Source organism: Xenopus tropicalis, chromosome 7 (genome assembly GCF_000004195.4).
Source record: "Xenopus tropicalis strain Nigerian chromosome 7, UCB_Xtro_10.0, whole genome shotgun sequence".
Classification (NCBI taxonomy): domain Eukaryota; kingdom Metazoa; phylum Chordata; class Amphibia; order Anura; family Pipidae; genus Xenopus; species Xenopus tropicalis.
In genome coordinates, this window is record NC_030683.2 from 56,574,975 (window position 1) to 56,595,852 (window position 20,878).

At 39.6% G+C, this 20,878-nt stretch overlaps 2 protein-coding genes and 1 long non-coding RNA gene across 5 annotated transcripts in view; 1 reads left to right on the forward strand and 2 right to left on the reverse strand.

The window, feature by feature from the left end:
- erlin1 (ER lipid raft associated 1) overlaps window positions 1-7,989 on the reverse strand; it is a 100,873-nt gene extending 92,884 nt beyond the window's left edge. Inside the window, exons 1-2 of one of the 2 annotated variants that reach the window (XM_012966642.3) lie at window positions 7,769-7,989; window positions 1,569-1,682 (exon numbers count right to left, since the gene is read on the reverse strand). In XM_012966642.3, the coding sequence (XP_012822096.1) occupies window positions 1,569-1,675 (107 nt within the window). In that variant the 5' untranslated portion in view covers window positions 1,676-1,682; window positions 7,769-7,989. The remainder of the gene's footprint in view (window positions 1-1,568; window positions 1,683-7,768) is intronic. The other variant, NM_001016892.2, reaches the window with a different exon arrangement.
- Window positions 186-19,236, forward strand: LOC116412452. The gene is made up of 2 exons (XR_004223706.1): window positions 186-786; window positions 18,401-19,236. It is a non-coding gene; the product is annotated as an uncharacterized LOC116412452 (long non-coding RNA).
- The window catches only part of slc43a1 (solute carrier family 43 member 1), a 174,121-nt gene continuing 171,885 nt past the window's right edge, over window positions 18,643-20,878 (reverse strand). For both annotated transcript variants that reach the window (NM_001199911.1, XM_031905161.1), the window contains exon 15: window positions 18,643-19,022. In NM_001199911.1, coding sequence (NP_001186840.1) covers window positions 18,873-19,022 — 150 coding nt within the window. In that variant the 3' untranslated portion in view covers window positions 18,643-18,872. The remainder of the gene's footprint in view (window positions 19,023-20,878) is intronic.

The following is a 20,878-nucleotide window of genomic DNA, read 5'->3' on the forward strand; positions in this document are numbered from 1 at the left end:
ATGTAATATTTAATATTACTAATATTTAATAGTAATAATAATTGTTTAACACTTATAAATATGGTTTGATTGTCCATTCCAATCCATATGACATCATGTTTAATACTCCCTTGGGCCCTATGGGGCCTATGCAGAGAGACTGCTAAAGGATCTCTCTCATGCTCTAGCAAGCTATCTGCCACATTTGATTGGCCTGGGTCATCACCCAGTCCATGAATTTCAGGCTCTGGCAGCCATTTCAATACTTATAATAAGCCCTGAGTAGCTTATTCCAAGATCATGGCACAATCCCTGTAGGACAGACAGATGTGGTCAGCCAATTCTTGTTCCATGCTTCTTAACTGGGTTTGTGACAATCCCATTTAAGATGTCTTGTATTCCACTGCTAGCCACAAAATGTCATGAAAATTACCTAACAGAAGCATGAAAGAACACTAGAAAGTAACCACAACGCATTTTTTACTTGACATATTGAGGTTTCTGCTGAAAATTGCAAATACCAGCGTTGCGTGGCAGATGTTGGCTCGCAAGCAGCCCGTGGGAATTACTATAGTGTGTATTCCGTTATATTTAGTAGGACTTTATTTTGTGGGTATTTACGCTCAAATCAGCATTTTTACGCAACATAAAAATGCCCTGTGTGACCTCGCCCCAAGTTCAGCTTTTAAACAATTTTATTTTCTGTGCCAGTGGAGTGGACTGCTGAGATCGTACAGAAAAGAAAGTGGGAAGATGACCAGAACGATGTCAAAAGAAAAACTGCAGACTGAGCCCTATCAATACTTGGTAATGTTACATATTTAAACTTTACTTATTACATTAATATTTTTGTATGATAAATATGCTAATAAAAGTGTTTACAAGGCATGTGTTTAATGTAAAATATTTGTGTTACTGGTCCTTTAAGACATCCAAAATGGTCAGGTCCTCAGCAGCAGGTGTAAAGGGTTGGGACATAGGCAAAGCTGGGATTTATAGCAAGGCATCCTTGGTGCCATTTTGTGCAGGTTTGTGTTACCTTGAGAACTTTTTGAGCTGTGTAGCAGCTTCTGATGCTCACTTTTGGCCTATATGCTGTCCCAAAAAGGCTCTGGGAGGCAAAGCATATCAGGGAAATTCCAAGAATCCATATTGCAATCAATTTTATTTGGGATTTGAAGGGTTTTGTAGTCCCAAAGAGCTTTGGTGCCTAAGCTCATATTATGCTTTAGGCCATGTTCCCTATGTTTTGCTTTCTATTAAGACAATAAAAGACAGGTATGGAAACCAGTTATCAAAAAAGCTCCAAATTATGGGAAGGCTAATTTTTAAAAATGATTTCCCTTTTCTAAGTAATAATAAAACAGTACCTTGTACTTGATCTTAACTATGATATAATTACTCCTTGTTGAAAGCAAAACAATTCTATTGGGTTTATTTAACAGTTAAATTTTTTAGAAAACTTAGTAGAGAGTTATGGAGTGCAAAATTACGCAGAGATCCCTTTCAGGTCCCAAGCATTCTGGATAACAGCTCCCATACCTGTAAATATTTTAAAACAAAAATGCCTTCTCACCACTTGCTATTACCTGTAATACACAGCCAGATGACCTTCCTCAACTTTGTGTATGGACGAGAGGAACACCAGGAAAACAAGAATCATCATCAATCCTACAACAACTCCAAAATGTGCCATGGGTGTTCTATATGTAGAAGACATAAAAGCATTGTGTTTAGTACAGTGATATGACCAACATAAAATCAGCCAATAAAAAAATATATACACAGTGCTCCTTATCTACTTCAAGTAGCCAGTTACATCACAATACTATTTGCACGTGCCAGCATGGTTTTATGAGAAATTCTGCAACACAAATGTAATTGCCAACTATGAGGAGATAAGCAAGAACCTAGATAATCTGGATGTGATCTACTTAAATTTTGCTAAATCCACTAAAAAAATGTTTTACAAAAAGTGTTGTAGCATGGTTTTTTATTTGTCCGACGTTTCAGTACCAAACAGGAACTTTCATGCTACAACACTTTTTGTAAAACTTTTATTCTCTGATGATGCAGTCTTAAAAGTCCTGTGAGTGCTGGCCTACATTGCAGTTATTTGTATTTTTGCTTGCACTAGCACCCAGGAATTTTCCTGTTTGTATGTAGTGTTCTAACATTGCTTGGACTATTTTATATAAATATATATGTTTTAAATGATTTACTTTTTTTAGTAGTACTAAAACACTACCTTGTACATAATTGTAACTAAGCCCGAATAAATCCATGCTGGTGGAGAAACAATCTTGTAAATGTTTTGATAGATTTAAAATATTAAAAAGTATGATGAGCCCTATTACTGAATTCCCTTAAAACTTAGGTACCCAAGTATTCCATATAGAAAGTAGGTTCCTTATTTAAAGAACCAGTAACATGAAAATAATTTAATTCCTTATTCCCCCCAAAATAGCTATAAGAAAAAGCCTAGCCTATTCCCCCTTGTATTTATTTAATGCGTCAGTTAGAATTTTACTTACAAAATGTCCCATAGCAGCAGGGGAAAAGGCGCCAGCAGCTTGAATTCCTGTGTGTCCTAAACCGGAAAGTAGCTTCAAATCAGAGGATCTTAAGCTTTTTTTATCAGTGCCTGCAGTTCTAATTTACCCCCAAAACTGTCCAAACAAATATAAATTTAAACTGCAGGCGCTGAAAAGGTTTTCTGGTGCAAAGTTAACTTCCAGTTCAGCACACACAGGAATTCAAGCTGCCATAACTTTTTGCCCTGCTATGGAGCAGTTTGCAAGTAAACTTCTACATGAAGAATTCAAAAAGTCACAAGGGAGAATAGGCAAAGCCTATTATTATAGCTATTTTGGGGTAAATATTTTTGTGTTACTGTTCCTTTAAGTCAGATAGAGCACTGTGGTAAATGGAATATTTTCTAAATAGACCACTGTTACACAGCAGTCTGTCATTGGTCTATGCTTTTTAATTTAAGACTCATATTTTTGCACATTTTAGTAGTAGCAGCATAAAGAAAGTTCCATACAAAAAGTTAACATTGCTGAATGAAAGGTTATGCGTTTGTACAAAATTATAATAATTATTATATACCAAATCCAACTGCCTCCTTAACTGAAAATAATTTGATTTAGTGTATAACAAACTGTGGAACTCAGTCAGCACCTAGTAAGGCAAATAAATACTCCTTTGCATTAAAAAGTGTATTGAGTTGAGAGACAAGGACATTATTTTGTCTCTTTATAGATCCATGATAAAGCCTAACCTTGAGTATGCTGCAGTTTGGGGCCTATGTCCTTAAAAGAGAAGGAAAGGCTAATAAAGAGTTAATCTCAAGCTGCAGGCATACCTTCAGTTCTCTCAATAGTGCCCTTAAGTCTCCCCATATTTCTCCTGTTCAGATGATCAGAAGCCAAACAGGAAGAAAAAATGCTGAGCTGTGTAAAGAAAGTTCCCATAATGCCTCACTCCTGCACCAAAAGACCAGTGTACATGCTCAGTTAGTTAGACTATGGGGCAGATTTATCAAAACACGAGTTTGGAGTCTCAGCAGAGAGGAGAGAGCTGAAAGCTACGTCTCTCTGGCAGAGGAAAACAGACAACTAATCTTTTGACAGAGAAGTCAGTGCAGCGTTTCTGTGAGTGCTTACGGCTGTATTTACATAGACCATTCTGATAAACCTTACGTAGTTTTTACCTTTCTTTCTCCTTTAAGAAAGATTTTGAAGAGCTGGAAAGAGTGCAAGATGTTTTTATTCATCAAGATCATGGGAGAAAAAAAGAAAAAAAAATGGTAAAAAAGTGAAAAAATAGTAAACTTTTTAGAAAATCTTTTATTACTCATTCAATGGTTTCTTCAGTTTGATAAAGAATTCCCTGGCATTTTTTATGCAGGCTGAGAGAAGCTGTGGGTATCTAAACTCTCAAGTACAGCTTCCACCTGAGTGAGCCAAATCCCATTCCATGTGCACTCTGGCCAACACAATGGCTCCAGGTGCAAGTACATCAGAAAATCATATTCATTTTAAATCATAACAAAACATAAAACCATATAATGTCCTTACAAATCTGATAATAATCTTACACTCTGAACTTGTGGATTAAATTAATTTGGTATATGTTGTCCAGTATAGTAAAGAGTGCATGGATTTATACACTGTGGAGACCAAACAATCACTCACTAAATGAATAGCCCATCATAGGAGGGCTAATACCTCGAACAAGACAACTCAGTCTGTCCAGATCTAAAGGAAAAGCAACAATCATTTGAGGCCTATATAGTGCATACTTAAGGTTTAAAGGAGGTGTGAAAGACGCCATTTATGCTGAGCTGGAACAAGAGGCGTTTCATGACTGCACCCTGGCCTTTGTCAATGTGAATATGCAGACAGAAAATGTCTAAGCGTGACAATATCATGAACTCCCTAAGTGTACATTAAACTGTATAACAAACAAAAAATAAAAATAATAACCTTGCAACAGTCCTGATATTAATACGCATGGCCCAACATCCTGACATCAGCACATGGCCTGATGCACTTTTGGTTTTAAAAGACCTGATGCACACACTTTAAACTCTGTTTAACCCTTATTGTACTGTGCTATGGACCACTCTCAGCAGTGTTTCAGGTTCCCTGTCAGTACCTCAGCATAAGGTTACAGGGCCCCATAAGGGCGTTTATCAACACTGATACACTAGCAGTCCCAAGATTCCTTATACAAAGATTATAAGAGAAAATCAAGATCTGAAAAAATACTTTCACTGCTTCTATGTTTGCTAGAAAGTAAAGGCAAATATGAGAGCAGTGGACCTGCAGGAATGTTTGGTCGACACAGGATTGGTGTTGCGCTATTTCACAGTGCAGGGTTGCTTGAAGAAATATAATCTGTATGAAAGGCTGTATGACAGCCTTATCTGTGACCTCATCACAACTGTCAGTAGTTGAGGAATGAAAAACACCATCTATACATGTGGCCTTTGGGAAACAAGTGCTGTTGACTGAAGAAGTAAAAATTTAAGTCTTTGGCCATGATCACCAAAGGTTTTTTTGGAGGTAAAAAACAAAATTCAGCATTTGATGAAAAAAAAAACTCCTTCCCAATATTAAACATAGGGGTGGATCCATTATGCTATTCGGTTGTGTGACAGCCAGTTGCACAGGAAACATTATATGTGTGGAAAGGGGAAGGGGAGTGAATTCTTATGGGAGGGGGAGCAGGAGAAAAGACAGAGGAGAGAGCTGTGCAGACTCCAGCCCTGTGAATGAAGGATTTTTCTAAAAGAGGAAGTCTGATACAGAAGAACATGTTTACACAAAGGAAGACAAAAAATCCTGTGTATCTTTTGACAGAGGACTTCCTGTGAGTGCTTATGGCTGTATTTACATAGACCTTTCTGATTAAGCTTACTTGGTTTTTAACTTTCCTTCTCCTTTAAATTTGATTAAGAATCTGTGGGTAGATCTGAAATATGCAAGATTGCCTAGGAAGATTTCCATATTAGAAATATATATTATATAGCCAAAGAGACATAATTCTGTAAACTCTATCTACCGTGGTGCTAATAAACAGTAGAGCTGACAGAGGTGACTCCCCTACCTGATGAAGGTGTAAGAATGTGGCTAAAATGCTGCAAAGTAAATTTTGTTTTTTTTTGTAACACTCCTCCGAGAAGCAAGAAAGCAATGTTTATGACACAAAAGATGTGTACTCTGGAAAAAATGCATTCCCAGTCAAAAGATTGCATACACTTCAAAGTTTAATGATATATTGGTAAGGGACCTCTTAACTACCACTGTAAACAGGATGTGACCTAACAGTCAAAGGGGCAGATTCATGAAATCACAAGTTCAAATCCCGAATTGGATAAATTCGGATTGTATACGAAAATTTCTGAAGATCTCAAATATCACAAAAATGCTTACGAAAAAATCGTATTAGTCACGACAATATCGTATTGGTGATCCGAAAGTTACGAAATTTTCGTACCAAACGATTGTAAACAGCAGGAAAACCTTTCCGATTTTTTCGTGCAAGCGTACGAAAAAGTCTCGTAGAAAAAGTCACGCAAGTGACAAAACATTCGGCAAAAATAGGCTCGGAGCATTAGTGTCTTAGTATATCTGCCCCTAAGTGTCAAGCTCACTAGACAGATAACTAATGACTTAAGAAGCTGACAGTAAAAGCCTTCCCTTACGCACCCTACAAGGTGAGCTGAGGTAAAGAGTAGCAAAGGTCTTAACAGATTTCGCAGACCAGATTTCAGGAAGGCAGGAGTCTGGAGGCAATTGGATCTGAAAATAGGCAGGGGTGCCCCAACTCAATTAAACCATTTATAAAATCTACCTTTTTCTATACCTGAAATGGATTATAGAAACATAAACATTTAAAAAGTGCTTCTTGGATACTGCCACGTATCCCTTTTATTTTTTCTGTAGGCCATCAAATTCCCACATCCCATGCTTGTGCAGTAAAATGAGTTTTCTCTGCCAGCCTATTCACACCAAGAGAACATAATACTGCACTGTATTTTAAGTATTATACCAAGGGCAAAGAGGCCACTTCTGTCAATTTTTATGGGCATGGGATATTTTTTTTCTATAGCTTTTTAAGTGACTCTCTGGTTGATAATATAGTTCTACAATATAATTCAACACATTTTTTATAGTTTTTCTATTACTTTTATATTTTTGTCCTTAAAATGTTTTAGAAATATTATCACAAAAACTAGTGGTAAAAGTGATTTTTACATGTAATTAAAAGAAAACTGCCCTGGCTCCTGTCAAAATATTTGGTTAAAGGGCACCTATCACCAAAATAAGGTTTACCCCACTGGAGGTGTAACCTAACAGGATGAAAGAATAAATAGTATTTTGTAAGGAACATTACCCCATTGTTTGTTGTGCCCCTCTGTGCCAAAAGCCTGCTCCCGATACCGGTGGCCATGTTGGAGGTACATGTACATTCATAATATGCAAAAGTCCCAGGTTACTGAATATGTGCATATTAGGTGAGCTCGGACACTCGTGTATTATGCACATGCATTTGCCACAACATGGCAGTCTGTACCTGGAGTTGGCTCCCAGCATGGAGAGCAATGCACACAATGGGCATTTGTCATCTGCAGAGTATCTGTATGCCAACACCTCCCATTGGATGAAACATTATTTTGGTGAAAGGTGCCTTAAAAAAAAAAAAAAAAAAAAATGTAGCCATAATGGAAGGTGGTGAGATGTACTTTTGTAGCCTACTACTTTTTTAAAAGGGCTGTTCACCTTTAAATTAACTTTTAGTATCTTATAGAATGGCCAGCTCTTAGCAACTTTTCAATTGGTCTTAAATTTTTTTAGCATTTTTCAATTATTTGATTTTCTTTTTATGTCTGACACTTTCAAAAGATTGTCACTGACCCCAGCAGCCAAAATACAATTGCTCGGTGAGGCTACAAATTGTACATTTTAATACTCATGTTTCTAGTCCGGCCCTGACCTATTCATATTCAACATTCTCATTCAAACCACTGCCTGGTTGATTGGTTGCTAGCATTCAAATTAACCTTATAGCTGCTAAAATTACAAACTGGAAAGTTGCTGAATAAAAAGCTAAACAATTCAAAATTCACATAAAGGTGAAGAATCCCCTATAAGATTGTGTTTGCAAATGGAGAAAAGAGTAGCAGGTTAAAAAAAATAATACTGCCTACTGTCTGAACATAAGATTAAAAACGCTGTCAAATAAGGAAGGTAGGGGTGGAAATTCATTAACCCCATACCTTAAGATCTGTGTTTGCAGAAAGAGCAGAGAGCAGTAGCTTTCCCAGATGCGTTCATTACCTAACTTCTGCTCCCGCTCTTGCTGACAACTGAACGTTTACTCTTATCTTAGAGACGCCAGACAGATTAATTGCTCCTGAGCGTTCAGTTTTGCCACTCTCCTCCGTTCTCTGTTCTCCCACTCCGAACCGACGCAGACAGAGAAATATCGCGAGAGAAATCTACTTCCCGTGATTCCTTGCACTACCAGCTGAAATGAAATTTCTCTTTTGCAGATTTAATAATAATTTAACATGATTTATTAAGTAAATGGACCGAGATTTTTTTTCATAGAAAAAAGTATTATGTCTTTTGATAACGGGAAAGTGACTGGGCACGTTTAAGTAGGTTTCGGCGTACTAAACTCCCTCTTCTCCTGTCAGTTTCTGTTAACCTGGTATATACTTGGAAAGGACGTTGCCACTATCGTGTCACCGCCCTGTGGATGATTTATTAATGGTACATTTAAATGAAGGGAAAGGGTAACTGATTCCTCGCTGTTACTTTGCTTTAAGAAATGGCGAGCAGCAAACTGAACATGGAATCTGCAACTCAATGAGCTTTACTAACTCGAATTATCGGAGTAGTACAGTGTGCCACTTCTAACAGGCCCCTGAGGATGTTGCTATGCCCTTTACTGAGCTGTCAACTAGGGTGTCCACCTTTTGAGGTAATGGTATGGGAGCTGAACAGTGATCTTGGAAGCGGCCATGATGATATCGGGGAGGGCAAAAGGATATTGGGTGGGTTTATTGTGTCATGTAGGCATGGTTCCCTGGTTTTCTGTCCAGTTTTCTGAACGTTTTAAAGTGGGCAGTTTTTGATTCATTTGCTATTTCTTTCTGTAACAATAAGATGTTAACTGTAACTAAGACATGTCATGGTGAGTATCTTAATATATAAATATTTTTCATTTATTGGCCAAATTATTAAAACCCACACAGACGATTGAGACCCAAACAGCTCTTAGAAACTCTAAAGTATTCAGGTCAAAACCAAACAGATGGCAACCATATTGTCAATGCTCTCAGATTTTTTGGAGTCTTCTGAATGTCCCACCTGGTCTCCTGACGTTTAAAAGAGAAAGAAAGGTAAAAACTAAGTAAGCTTTATCAGAAAGTTCTATGTAAATACAGCCATAAGCACTCACAGAAACGCTGCACTGAGTTCTCTGTCAAAAGATTTCTCTATGTCTGTAATTCCTGTGCCAGAGACACGCAGCTTTCAGCTTTCTCCTCTCTCCTGCTCCCCCCTCCCGCAAGAATGCTAAGAACTCACTCCCCCCCTTAGGAATGTGGATCTGAGCCAATCAGCAGGAAGCTGACTCATAGTCTAACTAACTGAGCATGTTCACTTGGTCTAGGTGTCTGTGCAGGAACGAGGCATTATGGGAACTTTCTTTACACAGCTCAGCATTTTTTATTCCTGTTCGGCTTCTGATCATCTGAACAGGTGAAATATGGGGAGACTTAAGGGCACTATTGAGACAACTGAAGGTATGCCTGCAGCTTGAGATTAACTCTTTATTAGCCTTTCCTTCATAAGCACTCACTGAAAAGCTGCACTGACTCCTTTATCAAAAGAAACACAGATCTCTTGTCTCCTGTTTTGTAAACATGTTGTTTGGTATCAGATTTCCTGTCTCAGAAAAATCCTTCCTCAGCGGTGCACCTCATTATCCCCCAGCACCTCAGGGGGGGTTCCAATGTGCCTCTTGATGCTGTGTGGGGGGATGAAATGTGCCACTTGATGCTGTGGGGGGGGGGGGGACTCACTGTGCTACTTGATGCTGTGGGAGGGTTCAATGTGCCACTTGATGTTGTGGAGTGGGGGGGAATTCACTTGCCACAGTGAAATATTCACTGTGCCTTCACTATTTGGTGCTTGATGACAGAGATCGTGGAAAATATGCAGGCAGTAGGGATAAGGGAGAAGGCAGGAACAATAGATGAACAAACAAAGGAGAAATGGATAAGGGTAGGTACATCATATAAAGAGCAAGAGGAAGAAGTAGGAATGAAGATTCCAGTGATGTTGGCAAAATGAATCTGGATGGCCTGAGTGATGTGAAATGTATGTAAGGTTTAGTAGCCACAGCGTAACATATGTGGGGTGTGTGAATAGTATCACACACTATTAGTTACTGCCAATAGATCTTAAAGGAGAAAGAAAGGCAAAATCACTTGGGGGTGCCAAAATGTTAGGCACCCCCAAGTGACTTAAATCACCTACCTTTTACCCCGGGCTGGTGCCCCTGTTCGGAGAGAACAGCACCACCCCGGGGTACCTGCAGCGCTTCCGTCTTCCTGCTTTGTGAGTGCGCACATGCGCAGTAGAGTGAAAAGCCTAACTTTAACAGAGAAGTCGGCTTTTCACTCTATTGTGCATGCGCCTATTGTGTTAGTCTTAGTGAAACGAAGGCGGAAGGAGGTACCCCAGGCTGGTGCTGTTTCCTCCTAACAGGGGCACCAGCCCGGGGTACGAGGTAAGCGATTAAAGTCACTTGGGGGTGCTTAACATTTTAGCACCCCCAAGTGACTTAGCCTTTCCTTCTCCTTTAAAGGAAAAGGAAAGGCTAATAAAGAGTTAATCTCAAACTGCAGGCATACCTTCAGTTGTCTCAATAGTGCCCTTAAGTCTCCCCATATTTCACCTGTTCAGAAGATCTGAAGCCAAACAGGAGGAAAAAACACTGAGCTGTGTAAAGAAAGTTCCCATAATGCCTCACTCCTGCACAGACATGCAGACCAAACTGAACATGCTCAGTTAGTAAGACTACGAGGAAGCTTCTTGCTGATTGGCTCAGATCTACATTCCTAAGCAGTGAGTTCTTAGGAATTCTCAGAATTAGGAATTACAGACACAACTAATCTTTTTTCAGAGAAGTCAGTGCAGCGTTTCTGTGAGTGCTTATGGCTGTATTTACATAGACCTTTCTGATAAAGCTTACTTAGTTTTTACCCATATTTCGAGCTGAAAGTATAGTTAAAACTCGTGTTTAAACAAACATTTGTTTCCATGAATCATCTTTAATTTCCCAAACAGGAATTACTCCAGCAGCCATTTTAGGAGCTTTTGCACTCATTCTTGGAAAACAATGTGTTTAAGTTTCACTTAAAACTGGATGAAATAGAAAACAATGATGGGATTAACTTCCCCTTGAAAATGTGTAAACTAGAAAACGGGGGGGGGGGGATTAATGTCCCCTTATAAGTTAAACAAAGGGGGTTAACTTGCACTTGAAACTGCATGAAATAGAAACTGGTCCATCGGGACACAGGGAAAATACCCCTTGGGCCCCGGCCCTGGTGGCCAGACTCGACCCTGTTGGTGCTTTTCCTGGCCACCAATGTCCTCCCCTGGTGCGTTCACATACACTCACTCGGGAGGATGTCGGGCATAGACCACTGCGGGCGGGCCCTGCAGGGGATGCGTACCTTGGGGGGTGCGGGGCCCCCGGGGCGGAAGCCCCAGTGGGCCCGGCACCCCACAGTCCGACCCTGAACAAAAAACAACGAGGGGATTAACTGCTTATTAAAACTGGGTGAAACAGAAAACAATGAGGGGATTAACTTGAAAATGTATCAAGGGCAAACTTGCATTTGAAACTGCATGAAATAGAAACTGGGCCATCGGGACACAGGGAAAATACCCCTTGGGCCCCGGCCCTGGTGGCCAGACTCGACCCTGTTGGTGCTTTTCCTGGCCACCAATGTCCTCCCCTGATGCGTTCACATACAATCACTCAAGCCCCAGTGGGCCCGGCACCCCACAGTCCGATCCTGAACAAAAAACAATGAGGGGATTAACTGCTCATTGAAACTAGGTGAAACAGAAAACAATGAGGGGATTAACTTGAAAATGTATCAAGGGCAGACTGTCACTGACTATTCTATCCCTCTGATATTCTAAGCCTCCATATGACTCAATGGTACTTGACAGATCGAATCTACCAATGTTTTTTTGTTTTTTTTAATAAAAAAGGTAACTAAACATTAATAAATCATAAATTATGGGAGTTGAAAAAGTCAAATTATTCAGGGAAAATTTCAGAAACAATATGAGAAAAATCATGTACTGGCATCAGTAAATCTCAAAAAAATAAGAGGAAAAAAAAGTAAAAAAAAAAATCGACTTTTTCTCAAAATTGCTTAGTAAATGTGCCCCCTAGAGTTTAGCTTCTGTTACTACATTTTTGACCCCAAATGGTTTGTCATATGTTCTTTATTTCCTGCTCTACTCTCAAACTTGAGAGATTAAGACTTTGGAGTCTTGTAAATAGTTGGGTTCTGAGTAGGATTTTCCAGTGACATCCTTTTTCCTTCAAGTGCGTAGCTGTACCACTTTGAACACTGGGAAAGGGTGGGAGGTCATAAATGTAAATAAAGTTTGTTTTTGGTGGGAACACTCTATTCGACAGTTATAATAAAATGAGTGTTGCGCTATTAAAAAGATTTATGCACCCCAATTACTACTTTCTTTACAGCCAAACACATGCCTGGGTGAGCACAGGTTTTCCCATGTTTCTCTAAGTGTTGTGACTAGGTACTCCTGAAGCAGGGCAGGAGGTTTTCCCAAGGATCTATCTAAGTAAAGTGCTTGAGTGATCCCATACGGACGCTCATGATGGTTGTAAACATGATGGTTGTTAACAGTAACATCAACATTAAAGTTCTGTGCCTTAATAATTTTCTCTTTACAGGAAACACTGTCACCTGTCATGGTCATAACTGTTTATTTTTGCACTATTTTTATGCAGTATTGATTATTGTTTAACACCTACTTGGGGCAGGCGGTACTGTGCTTTTGGCAACACAACATAGACTTTGCAGTGGGATTTTTTCAAGTATGTGATGGTCCTATAGTGATGCATCCCCCAGTTTTCAGGGAAATGGTAATTTTCAGAACAGTAATTTTCTGAAAGTAACGGTTACGTGCGTTAAATCGTGCGCTAATATAGCAAGCGGCAAAATATATCACACGCAGCAGGAAATTGACGCAAGAGTTAAATAACGCAAAGAACATCGCTTCTTAATTATGACGCCTGTCCTTTTAGTGAATCGAACATTAAGTCGCAAAGCGATAACATTTTTAATGCATGCTATAAATAGCACTCGTTTTATCGCACTTTAGTGAATCAACCCCTTCGTATCTATTTTTTCATTTACATATTTCTATTTTATTGGCCCACAGGTTATGGCCACTTCCTGCCACACTTAAATATAGTGTTTGGTTAGGTGTGGATCTTCCTTCTTGCCTTCATCAGTTGATCTGGGTGGATGTGCTCCAGGAAGCCTGGGATCCACACAGCCCAGAAGTGTTTGGCATTAGAGAAAGCCATCCTCTGCAGTCGTTTAAGCAAAGAAGCTGCTTTTGCTAACTGTAGCTGACTAGCAATAGTAAACAAAAGCAGCATCTTTGCTCCAACCAGAAGAGATAGCAGGGAGTATTCTCCTTTACGGGCTCTGCTGCCTTAGTGAAGGGACCATAGTAGTGACGAGGGTATCAAGCTTTGTTCTCCCTGATCATTGTGAGCTGTATGGGATCCAGACTACTAGAGGTAGAAACCCTAAGCACTTTGTTACTGACCCAGCTACTCTCCACACTGGAGCATCTTTACTTTGCTCTGCATTGAATTGCCTCTCCTCAGAGTAGGATATAAAGACTTTTTCCCCCTCTGGTGGTCAGAGGAATCAGTGAAAGTCTGCTGTATCATGGAGTATGAAGCCTATTGGGACAGCGATAGTGATTCAGCCTCTATAAATACACTCTGGGAAGCATCCAAGACATCAAGGGGCACTCTAATCAGGGCTATTAAGAGAGTGAGAACTGTGAAGACAGACAACAATAGTAAAACCGAAAAAAAATAAAACTGCAACGGAAGAGATAGACACCCAACAGACATGGTTAGTGCATAAAGTCACTTTGTGTGGAATCATTATATCAAAGGCAGTACATCTCCGCAAACAAAGAGACCAAAAAGTAAACGACTTACAAACTAAAATAAAATCAGCTGAGATTGCCCAAACACCCTTCCAAGATTCAAAAAAAACGTATCCAAGCCCAAAAAATATAATTCCAACAAATACAGGTATGGGACCTGTTGTCCAGAATACTTGGGACCTGGGGTTTTCCGGAGAAGGGATCTTTCTGTAATTTGGATCTCCATAACTTAAGTCTGCAAAAAATAATTCAATTATTGAAAAAACCCAATAGTTTTGTTTTGCCTCCATTAATGTTTAATTATATCTTAGTTGGGATCATGTACAAGGTACTGTTTTATTATTAGAGATAAAAGAAATCATTTAAAAAATTATAAATATTTGCTTATAACGGAGTCTATGGGAGATAGCCTTTCCGTAATTTGGAACTTTCTGGATAATGGGTTTCTGGATAAGGGATCCCCTACCTGTACTCTTGGCCAAAACTGAATACTGACTCAAAATGTTGAAGCAAACATATTACACTAAAAGTAAGACAAACTACTGGCTGCACAACTTAGAATTAAACAAGCACAATCTAGAATACAGTTTCTTACAAATTAAAACCACAAGATAACAGAACCTCTCCAAATCACAAACCAATTTGCAAAATACTATGCCTCCCTATATTATTTAATTTGATGTTTGGTGCAAAAACAAATATACACTGGGACAACAAAGACCCCAAATTTTAGAAAGCAAATTTTAGCTCCTTAAGGGCAGTGCTTCAGAGTATATATTGGGGCATTATGTTTTCTGCTAAGAATACAAAAACAGTTGACATTTAAAATGATATTACCGTATTTTCCGGCATATAAGACGACCTTTTAACCCTGAAAAATCCGTGCCAAAGTCGGGGGTCATCTTATACGCCGGGTACTTACCTGCACCTTGCTTCCTGGCAAGGGGGGCACTGGGGGGAACAATCGTCCTGGGCTCTGCTTCCTCCGTCTCCGGTGGTGTCCTCCCCTATGTGCCACGTAGCCGCTCCTCCTGCAGCTCTGGTGGTGTCCCCCGCTATGTGCCGCAGCTCCCCGCTACTTCTGCGCTTTTATAAGGTTGCGCCCGTGCGTACTGACGTCACACACGGGGCGCAACGTTATAAAAGCGCAGAAGTAGCGGGGAGCTGTGGCACATAGCGGGGGACACCACCGGAGTGGCAGGAGGAGCAGCAGGAGGCAGCTGGGAACTGAAAGGTGCTTGGGGGCCCTGGGGGAAGCTGAATTATGCTTTGGGGAGGTCCTGGAGGAAGCTGGGGGATGCTTTGGGGGGGCCCTGGGGGAAACTAGAGGATTCTTTGGGGGGGAGCTGGAGGATGCTTTGGGGGGGCCCTGGGGGAGGCTGGAGGATGCTTTGGGGGGGCCCTGGGGGAGGCTGGAGGATGCTTTGGGGGGGCCCTGGAGGATGCTGGGTGGGGCAGGAGGATGTTTGAGGGGGGCCTGGGGGGAGCCAGAGGATGCTGGGTGTGCCCTGGGGGAAGCAGGAGAATGCTGGGGGGAGCAGAGGGTTCGGCTCTATATTTTAACTGGAAAAGTTGGGGGTCATCTTATAAGCCCAGTCGTCTTATACGCTGGAAAATATGGTAAATCATTACTGTTCTTAATTTATTCCTTTAAAAAGCGAATGTAGAAGCATTAATCCTATGACGCTTAATTTGGAGGTAAAGAAGTTAATAGGGAAAAAGGAAAGCATTTAAGAAATACAAGTTAGAGGGGAAAGAAGGTGCATTTAATGAATATAAACACCATTACAAGTGTTATTTAAAACAGCTGTAAAACAGCAATCTGAGGATAGACAATGAGGAGCGCATGACAGCAGAGGCTAAAACTAACTCCAAACAGTTTTATAAGTATATTAATAGTAAAAGATGCAGGTTGAGAGTGTGGCCCCATTGAATTATGGTAACAATATGGTTATAATGAATATAAAACCAATAATTTTCTTCAGTGTATACAACAGAGGAGTCGGCCCAATAGCTGCAATGTTGGCTCAACTCAGTGGTCTAGTCAGTGGTTGATGAAGGATATGGTACATAAAAATAATGTGAACAAGGTACCAAGGCTAGATGGAATACACCCTTGGGTTCTAAGAGAGCGATGGCCTCTGTTTCTGTTCTCAGACTCGCTTTCATCTGGTATGGTACCTATAGAATGGAGGAAAGCTGATGTTATTCCTGTATTTAAAAATGGATTATGATCTCAGCCTGGCAATTAAAGGCGAGTAAGTTTGACATTGGTGGTGGACAAGTTATTTGAAGGCTTGTTAAGGGACTTGTCAACATTGGAAATTATGTTCTGGAGAATGGCATTATGAGCAGTAATCAGCATGGCTTTATGAAGGACAGGTCATGTCAGACCAATTTAATTGCTTTTTATGATGAGGTCAGTAAGAAGCTGGACAGTGGGGATGCAGTAGATGTGAAGTCATTTGTACATAGGTACGGAACTGGCTACAGCATCAGGTACAGAAGGTGATTGTTAATGGTACATTCTCTACTTGGAGTACGGTTCTTATTCGGGTCCCTCAGGGTTCTGTACTGGGTCCACTTTTGTTTAACTTGTTCATAAATAACTTAGGGGAGGGTATGGTAAAATGTATCAGTGTTTGCAGATGACACAAAACTCTGCAGCCCAATAAATTCTATCCAAGATGTGGCATCCTTGCAGCAGGATCTTGACAAACTAACAATCTGGGTGGCAGATGAGATTTAATGTGGATAAATGTAAGGTCATGCACCTGGAATGTAAAAATACACACACCACTTATACAGTATTCTCAACTTTTGTATACCTGTGAGCCACATTTGAATGGAAAAAGTGTTGGGGAGCTTTCCATACATCATTGGCTGTAAAACGGTTAAACTACTAAATATGCATATCTTAGGAATGTGCCTAGGTCCAAGCCATGTCCCCATTTTTTGCCATTACCTATTATATAGACCACTATTATCATTCAACCAAGCAGTGATGACATAGGTGCCTTCATCTTAGCCCCATGCAAGATCAACTGACTATGCTGCATTCACATATGTGAAATCCTGCACACATTAGGGTTGATTCACTAAAGTGCGTTAATTTTTATCGCACGCTTTTTTGCGTTAAAAAAGACGCGACAATTAGTGCGCAATTCACTACAGTATTATCGCATGCGTTAATTTGCGTGCAACCGCATGCGGTAATGTTAACGCATGCGTTAATTAGCGCGCAGAAAAGAATACTAACGCATGATTCACAAACACTTAGACGCGCTAAATATCGCATTAGACTATGCGAAAATTAACACCTACTTGAGGCAGGCGGTAATTATAGAAAAGTACAGTTAATGAGCTTTTGGCAATAAAGTATGGACTTTGCAGTGTTATTTATTCAAGTCTGTGTTGGCCCTAGAGTGATGTAGCCTCCACTTTGCCGCATAAAAATAGTAGCATATAAATAGTAGCCGCATATAAATAGTGCATATAAATAGTAGCCACATATAAATAGTGCATATAAATAGTACTACTATTTATATGCTACTATTTATATGCACTATTTATATGTGGCTACTATTTATATGCTACTATTTATATGCACTATTTATATGTGGCTACTATTTATATGCACTATTTATATGTGACTACTATTTATATGGACTATTTATATGCGGCTACTATTTATATGCTACTATTTATATGCACTATTTATGTGTGCCTACTATTTATATGCTACTATTTATATGCACTATCGCGCATGCGATAAATGCCGCATGCAATATCACACGTAAATTAGAGCAAGTATGCTTATAGTGAATCGTGCGTTAAGTGGCGAAAATTTAGACGCAATAAAATTTTTACCGCACGTTTTAACACACTTTAGTGAATCAGCCCTATAGCCTTTCAAGGACATGGAGAGTTTCTCCTTTTATGAACCCTTACAATCTGCACATGCATCTTGTCATACTGTATATACTCGAGTATAAGCCTAGTTTTTCAGCACCCAAAAAGTGCTGAAAAAGTCACCCTCGGCTTATACTCGAGTCAGGTGCCATGGGTCCCTCCATACTAGCACCCTCTCTCCTTTGTGTGCAAATTAGGCCCCCCGCAACCAGACCCCCCAGTGCCCCAGCCTAGGCTCCCACTAGCAATACTTATTCCCCCTTACATCCCTCCGGGACTGGGTCTGCTGCCAGTTTGCCAATGTGCAATGAGCGTGGGGTAGTACTCATATTGTTTTTGTTGACCCTCTTCTCCGCTTACAGAGCTAGTTTACTGGTTTTCTTTGAAATAAATATTGAAAAACATATACCCCACTGATGCCTCAATTTATGTAAATTTATTAGTATTTATGTTGATTATTAAAACTTAGCAGTAGCTGCTGCATTTCCCACCCTAGGCTTATACTCGAGTTCTTAGGTAAAAATAGGTACCTCAGCTTATATTCGGATCGGCTTATAATCGAGTATATACGGTAATTCAGATACCATTACACCGAATGCAATTATACGAAAGGTCAAGGAGTGCATATTAATGAAAATGGTTTTATGCCCAACTGACTACATCAAACCACAACTGCACTTATGGATGTAAATAAGCCCTAAGGTCTTATTACAATGTTTTGGTTCCATTCTTTCTAGAGCTAACGCCTTTTGAGTAAGGGGCCTCCAGACCCTATTGTGACTCCTCTCCATGCCTTCACACCTCCAGCCTACATCTAGACTTAGGAAAAAGGTAGGAGGAGGCCTAATTTGCAGACTGTGCAAAGTGTAATTTAAAGTTAAAAATTCAGTCTTTTTGGATATTTTCCCCCTTTTGTAATAAATTGGATACCATTTCAGCCTTGTTATTTTCCCTTGAATGAAGCAAAAGCAAACAGAAATTATGCCAGTAAAGATTTATTTGCAAGACTGAAGATTTATTTGCAATGAATCATCAACAAATGTATAAACTGGCAGCATGTTATTCATTACCCATTCATATTTTATAAATATTTAGAAAAAGTATTGTCTTATTATTCCGTTGCAATCTTACATTGTCAGATGTATTTTTTCTTAAGGGAGATCATTAGTAAGCCTTATTAGGATACAGTGGCCCTCCCTGCCACACTATTCAATTAATTTCATCTTGCAGGTGGATTGTTGCTTGATCCTTATCAAGAGTTGATCCTCTCTGAAGTCTTATAAGACGATGACGGTAAACAAGTAAATATCCCGGAAGAACGAAGCCAGAAAATGAGAAAAGCAGCAAACCAAAGTTCACCTAAAAGGGAAATGTGTTAAATATTAGAAATGTCTGCAGTCACAGTGTAATGGGTGACCCCCCCCCCACACACACAGGTAAAAATAATAAAAATGTTTATGTATATGCTCCTCTTCTTTAACAAGGGTTGGTACCTAGCTAGTATTTTAACAGGGCACTTCGTAAAATAATAAAGATTTTAAAGCAAAATATAAATAAAGAATATAAACTAATAGTTTTTCTGTGCCACCTAAAGTTTATTTTTTAAAATGTAAATATTTATCAAGCTTAAAATTGTAAGTGTATTAGATTGTTGCATAAACATATATGCATATGTCACATTATCAAGAAAAAGATTGCATTTGTATAGTACTGGCAATCACAGTTTCTATAATGTATATACATTTGGCACATCTCCCCACCTGAACTGCTTAATTAGTACTGTGTATATTCCCTTTGTTTGCCAGTGCCATCACACTTCCCTAAAACTAATATTAGCTTTTGCTACTATCTTCAGTTATAATTGCAACTGCAAACAGCACATCTGCTCTGTAAAGTTCATGCAATCAAGACTGCAGGCTTAAGCTGGCCATACACGCACTGATATTATTGTACGAAGTGTGGTTTTGTACGATATTTGGTGCATGTATGGTGGATTGACAAGGCAAAAGCCTTAGATAACGGTCGTCTCATTGATCGGGTGGGACAAAGAGGAAAAGCTGCATTTAGCGCTGGTGGTGTTAACAGTCATACATCTCCAATATGGTTTACTAGTCATGACAACAGGTTTTTCGCTATACATCATACAGCAGTATTCCATGAGATAAAGTCTGATAACTATTCATTGTTAATCCAGAATTATATGGACTTGAGTATATATTATCAGGGAAGGACTAAGGGGGTTCCTAATGTTAAAGGGGATATTTAGTTCCCAAATCTTCCAAAAATCTTTATTTCTATTGTGTAATATATAGGTTATTCCTTCTTATTTCCATATTTCTTCTACAAGAGCCATCTATTCAAAATGTGTCAGGGGTTGAAGGGACTTCACACAGGTGTACCGACAATAATTTGTTTCTTAATGTTGAGAAAACTAAGGAGATGACCGTAGATTTTAGAAAGACTCCTTGTACCCATAAGGCTCTTCATATAAATGGCTCCATTGTTGAGAACGTGACCAGTTTAAACAAGCTTAAACAATGCCAAACCTTTTCACGTAATTTTTCAGGATTCATTGATGGCTGGCATGGTGCCGAGAGACTGACAAATTGCTAATGTGGTGCCGTTATTAAAAAAGGGATCCCCTTCTCAGTCTGAAAACTATAGGCCTGTTAGTCTGACATCAGTGGTAGGAAAGCTTTTGGAAGGGGTAATAAGGGATAGGATACTTGAATACATTGCAAATCACAATACTATACTATATGATGTTGGTATAGGTTAGTCAGTATAGGTTTGTGTGTGCTGGGTTTACTTGGAAGAGTTGAACTTGATGGATCTTTTTTCAACCCTATGCACCTATGTAACACTTGGTCTGTGTTTCTGCCAGTCAGAAAGAAAGGATTGTATTAAACAGACAACACCATTTCACAGGGATATTCAGGATCCTGGACAGGTGAAACCAGAGTAGTTTTATCTTCCCATTTTTAGAAAGAAGGAGGTAAAGCAATCTCCTCCTCTGGCAATACTGTACCTTGCCACAGGTTCTAAAGGCAATTCCTTCCTGGAAGGGAGCCGACTGCTCTGAGGTTTAAGTGGCCACATTGTCCTTAAAACCTTGGCCTTGTCCTTTTAACATGTGGGAATCCACTTTCCATAAAGGAGACTGTGCTGTAGTTGGAGGTGATGGCTGTTGCTGGAGGGAGGACGCTGGCTCCGTG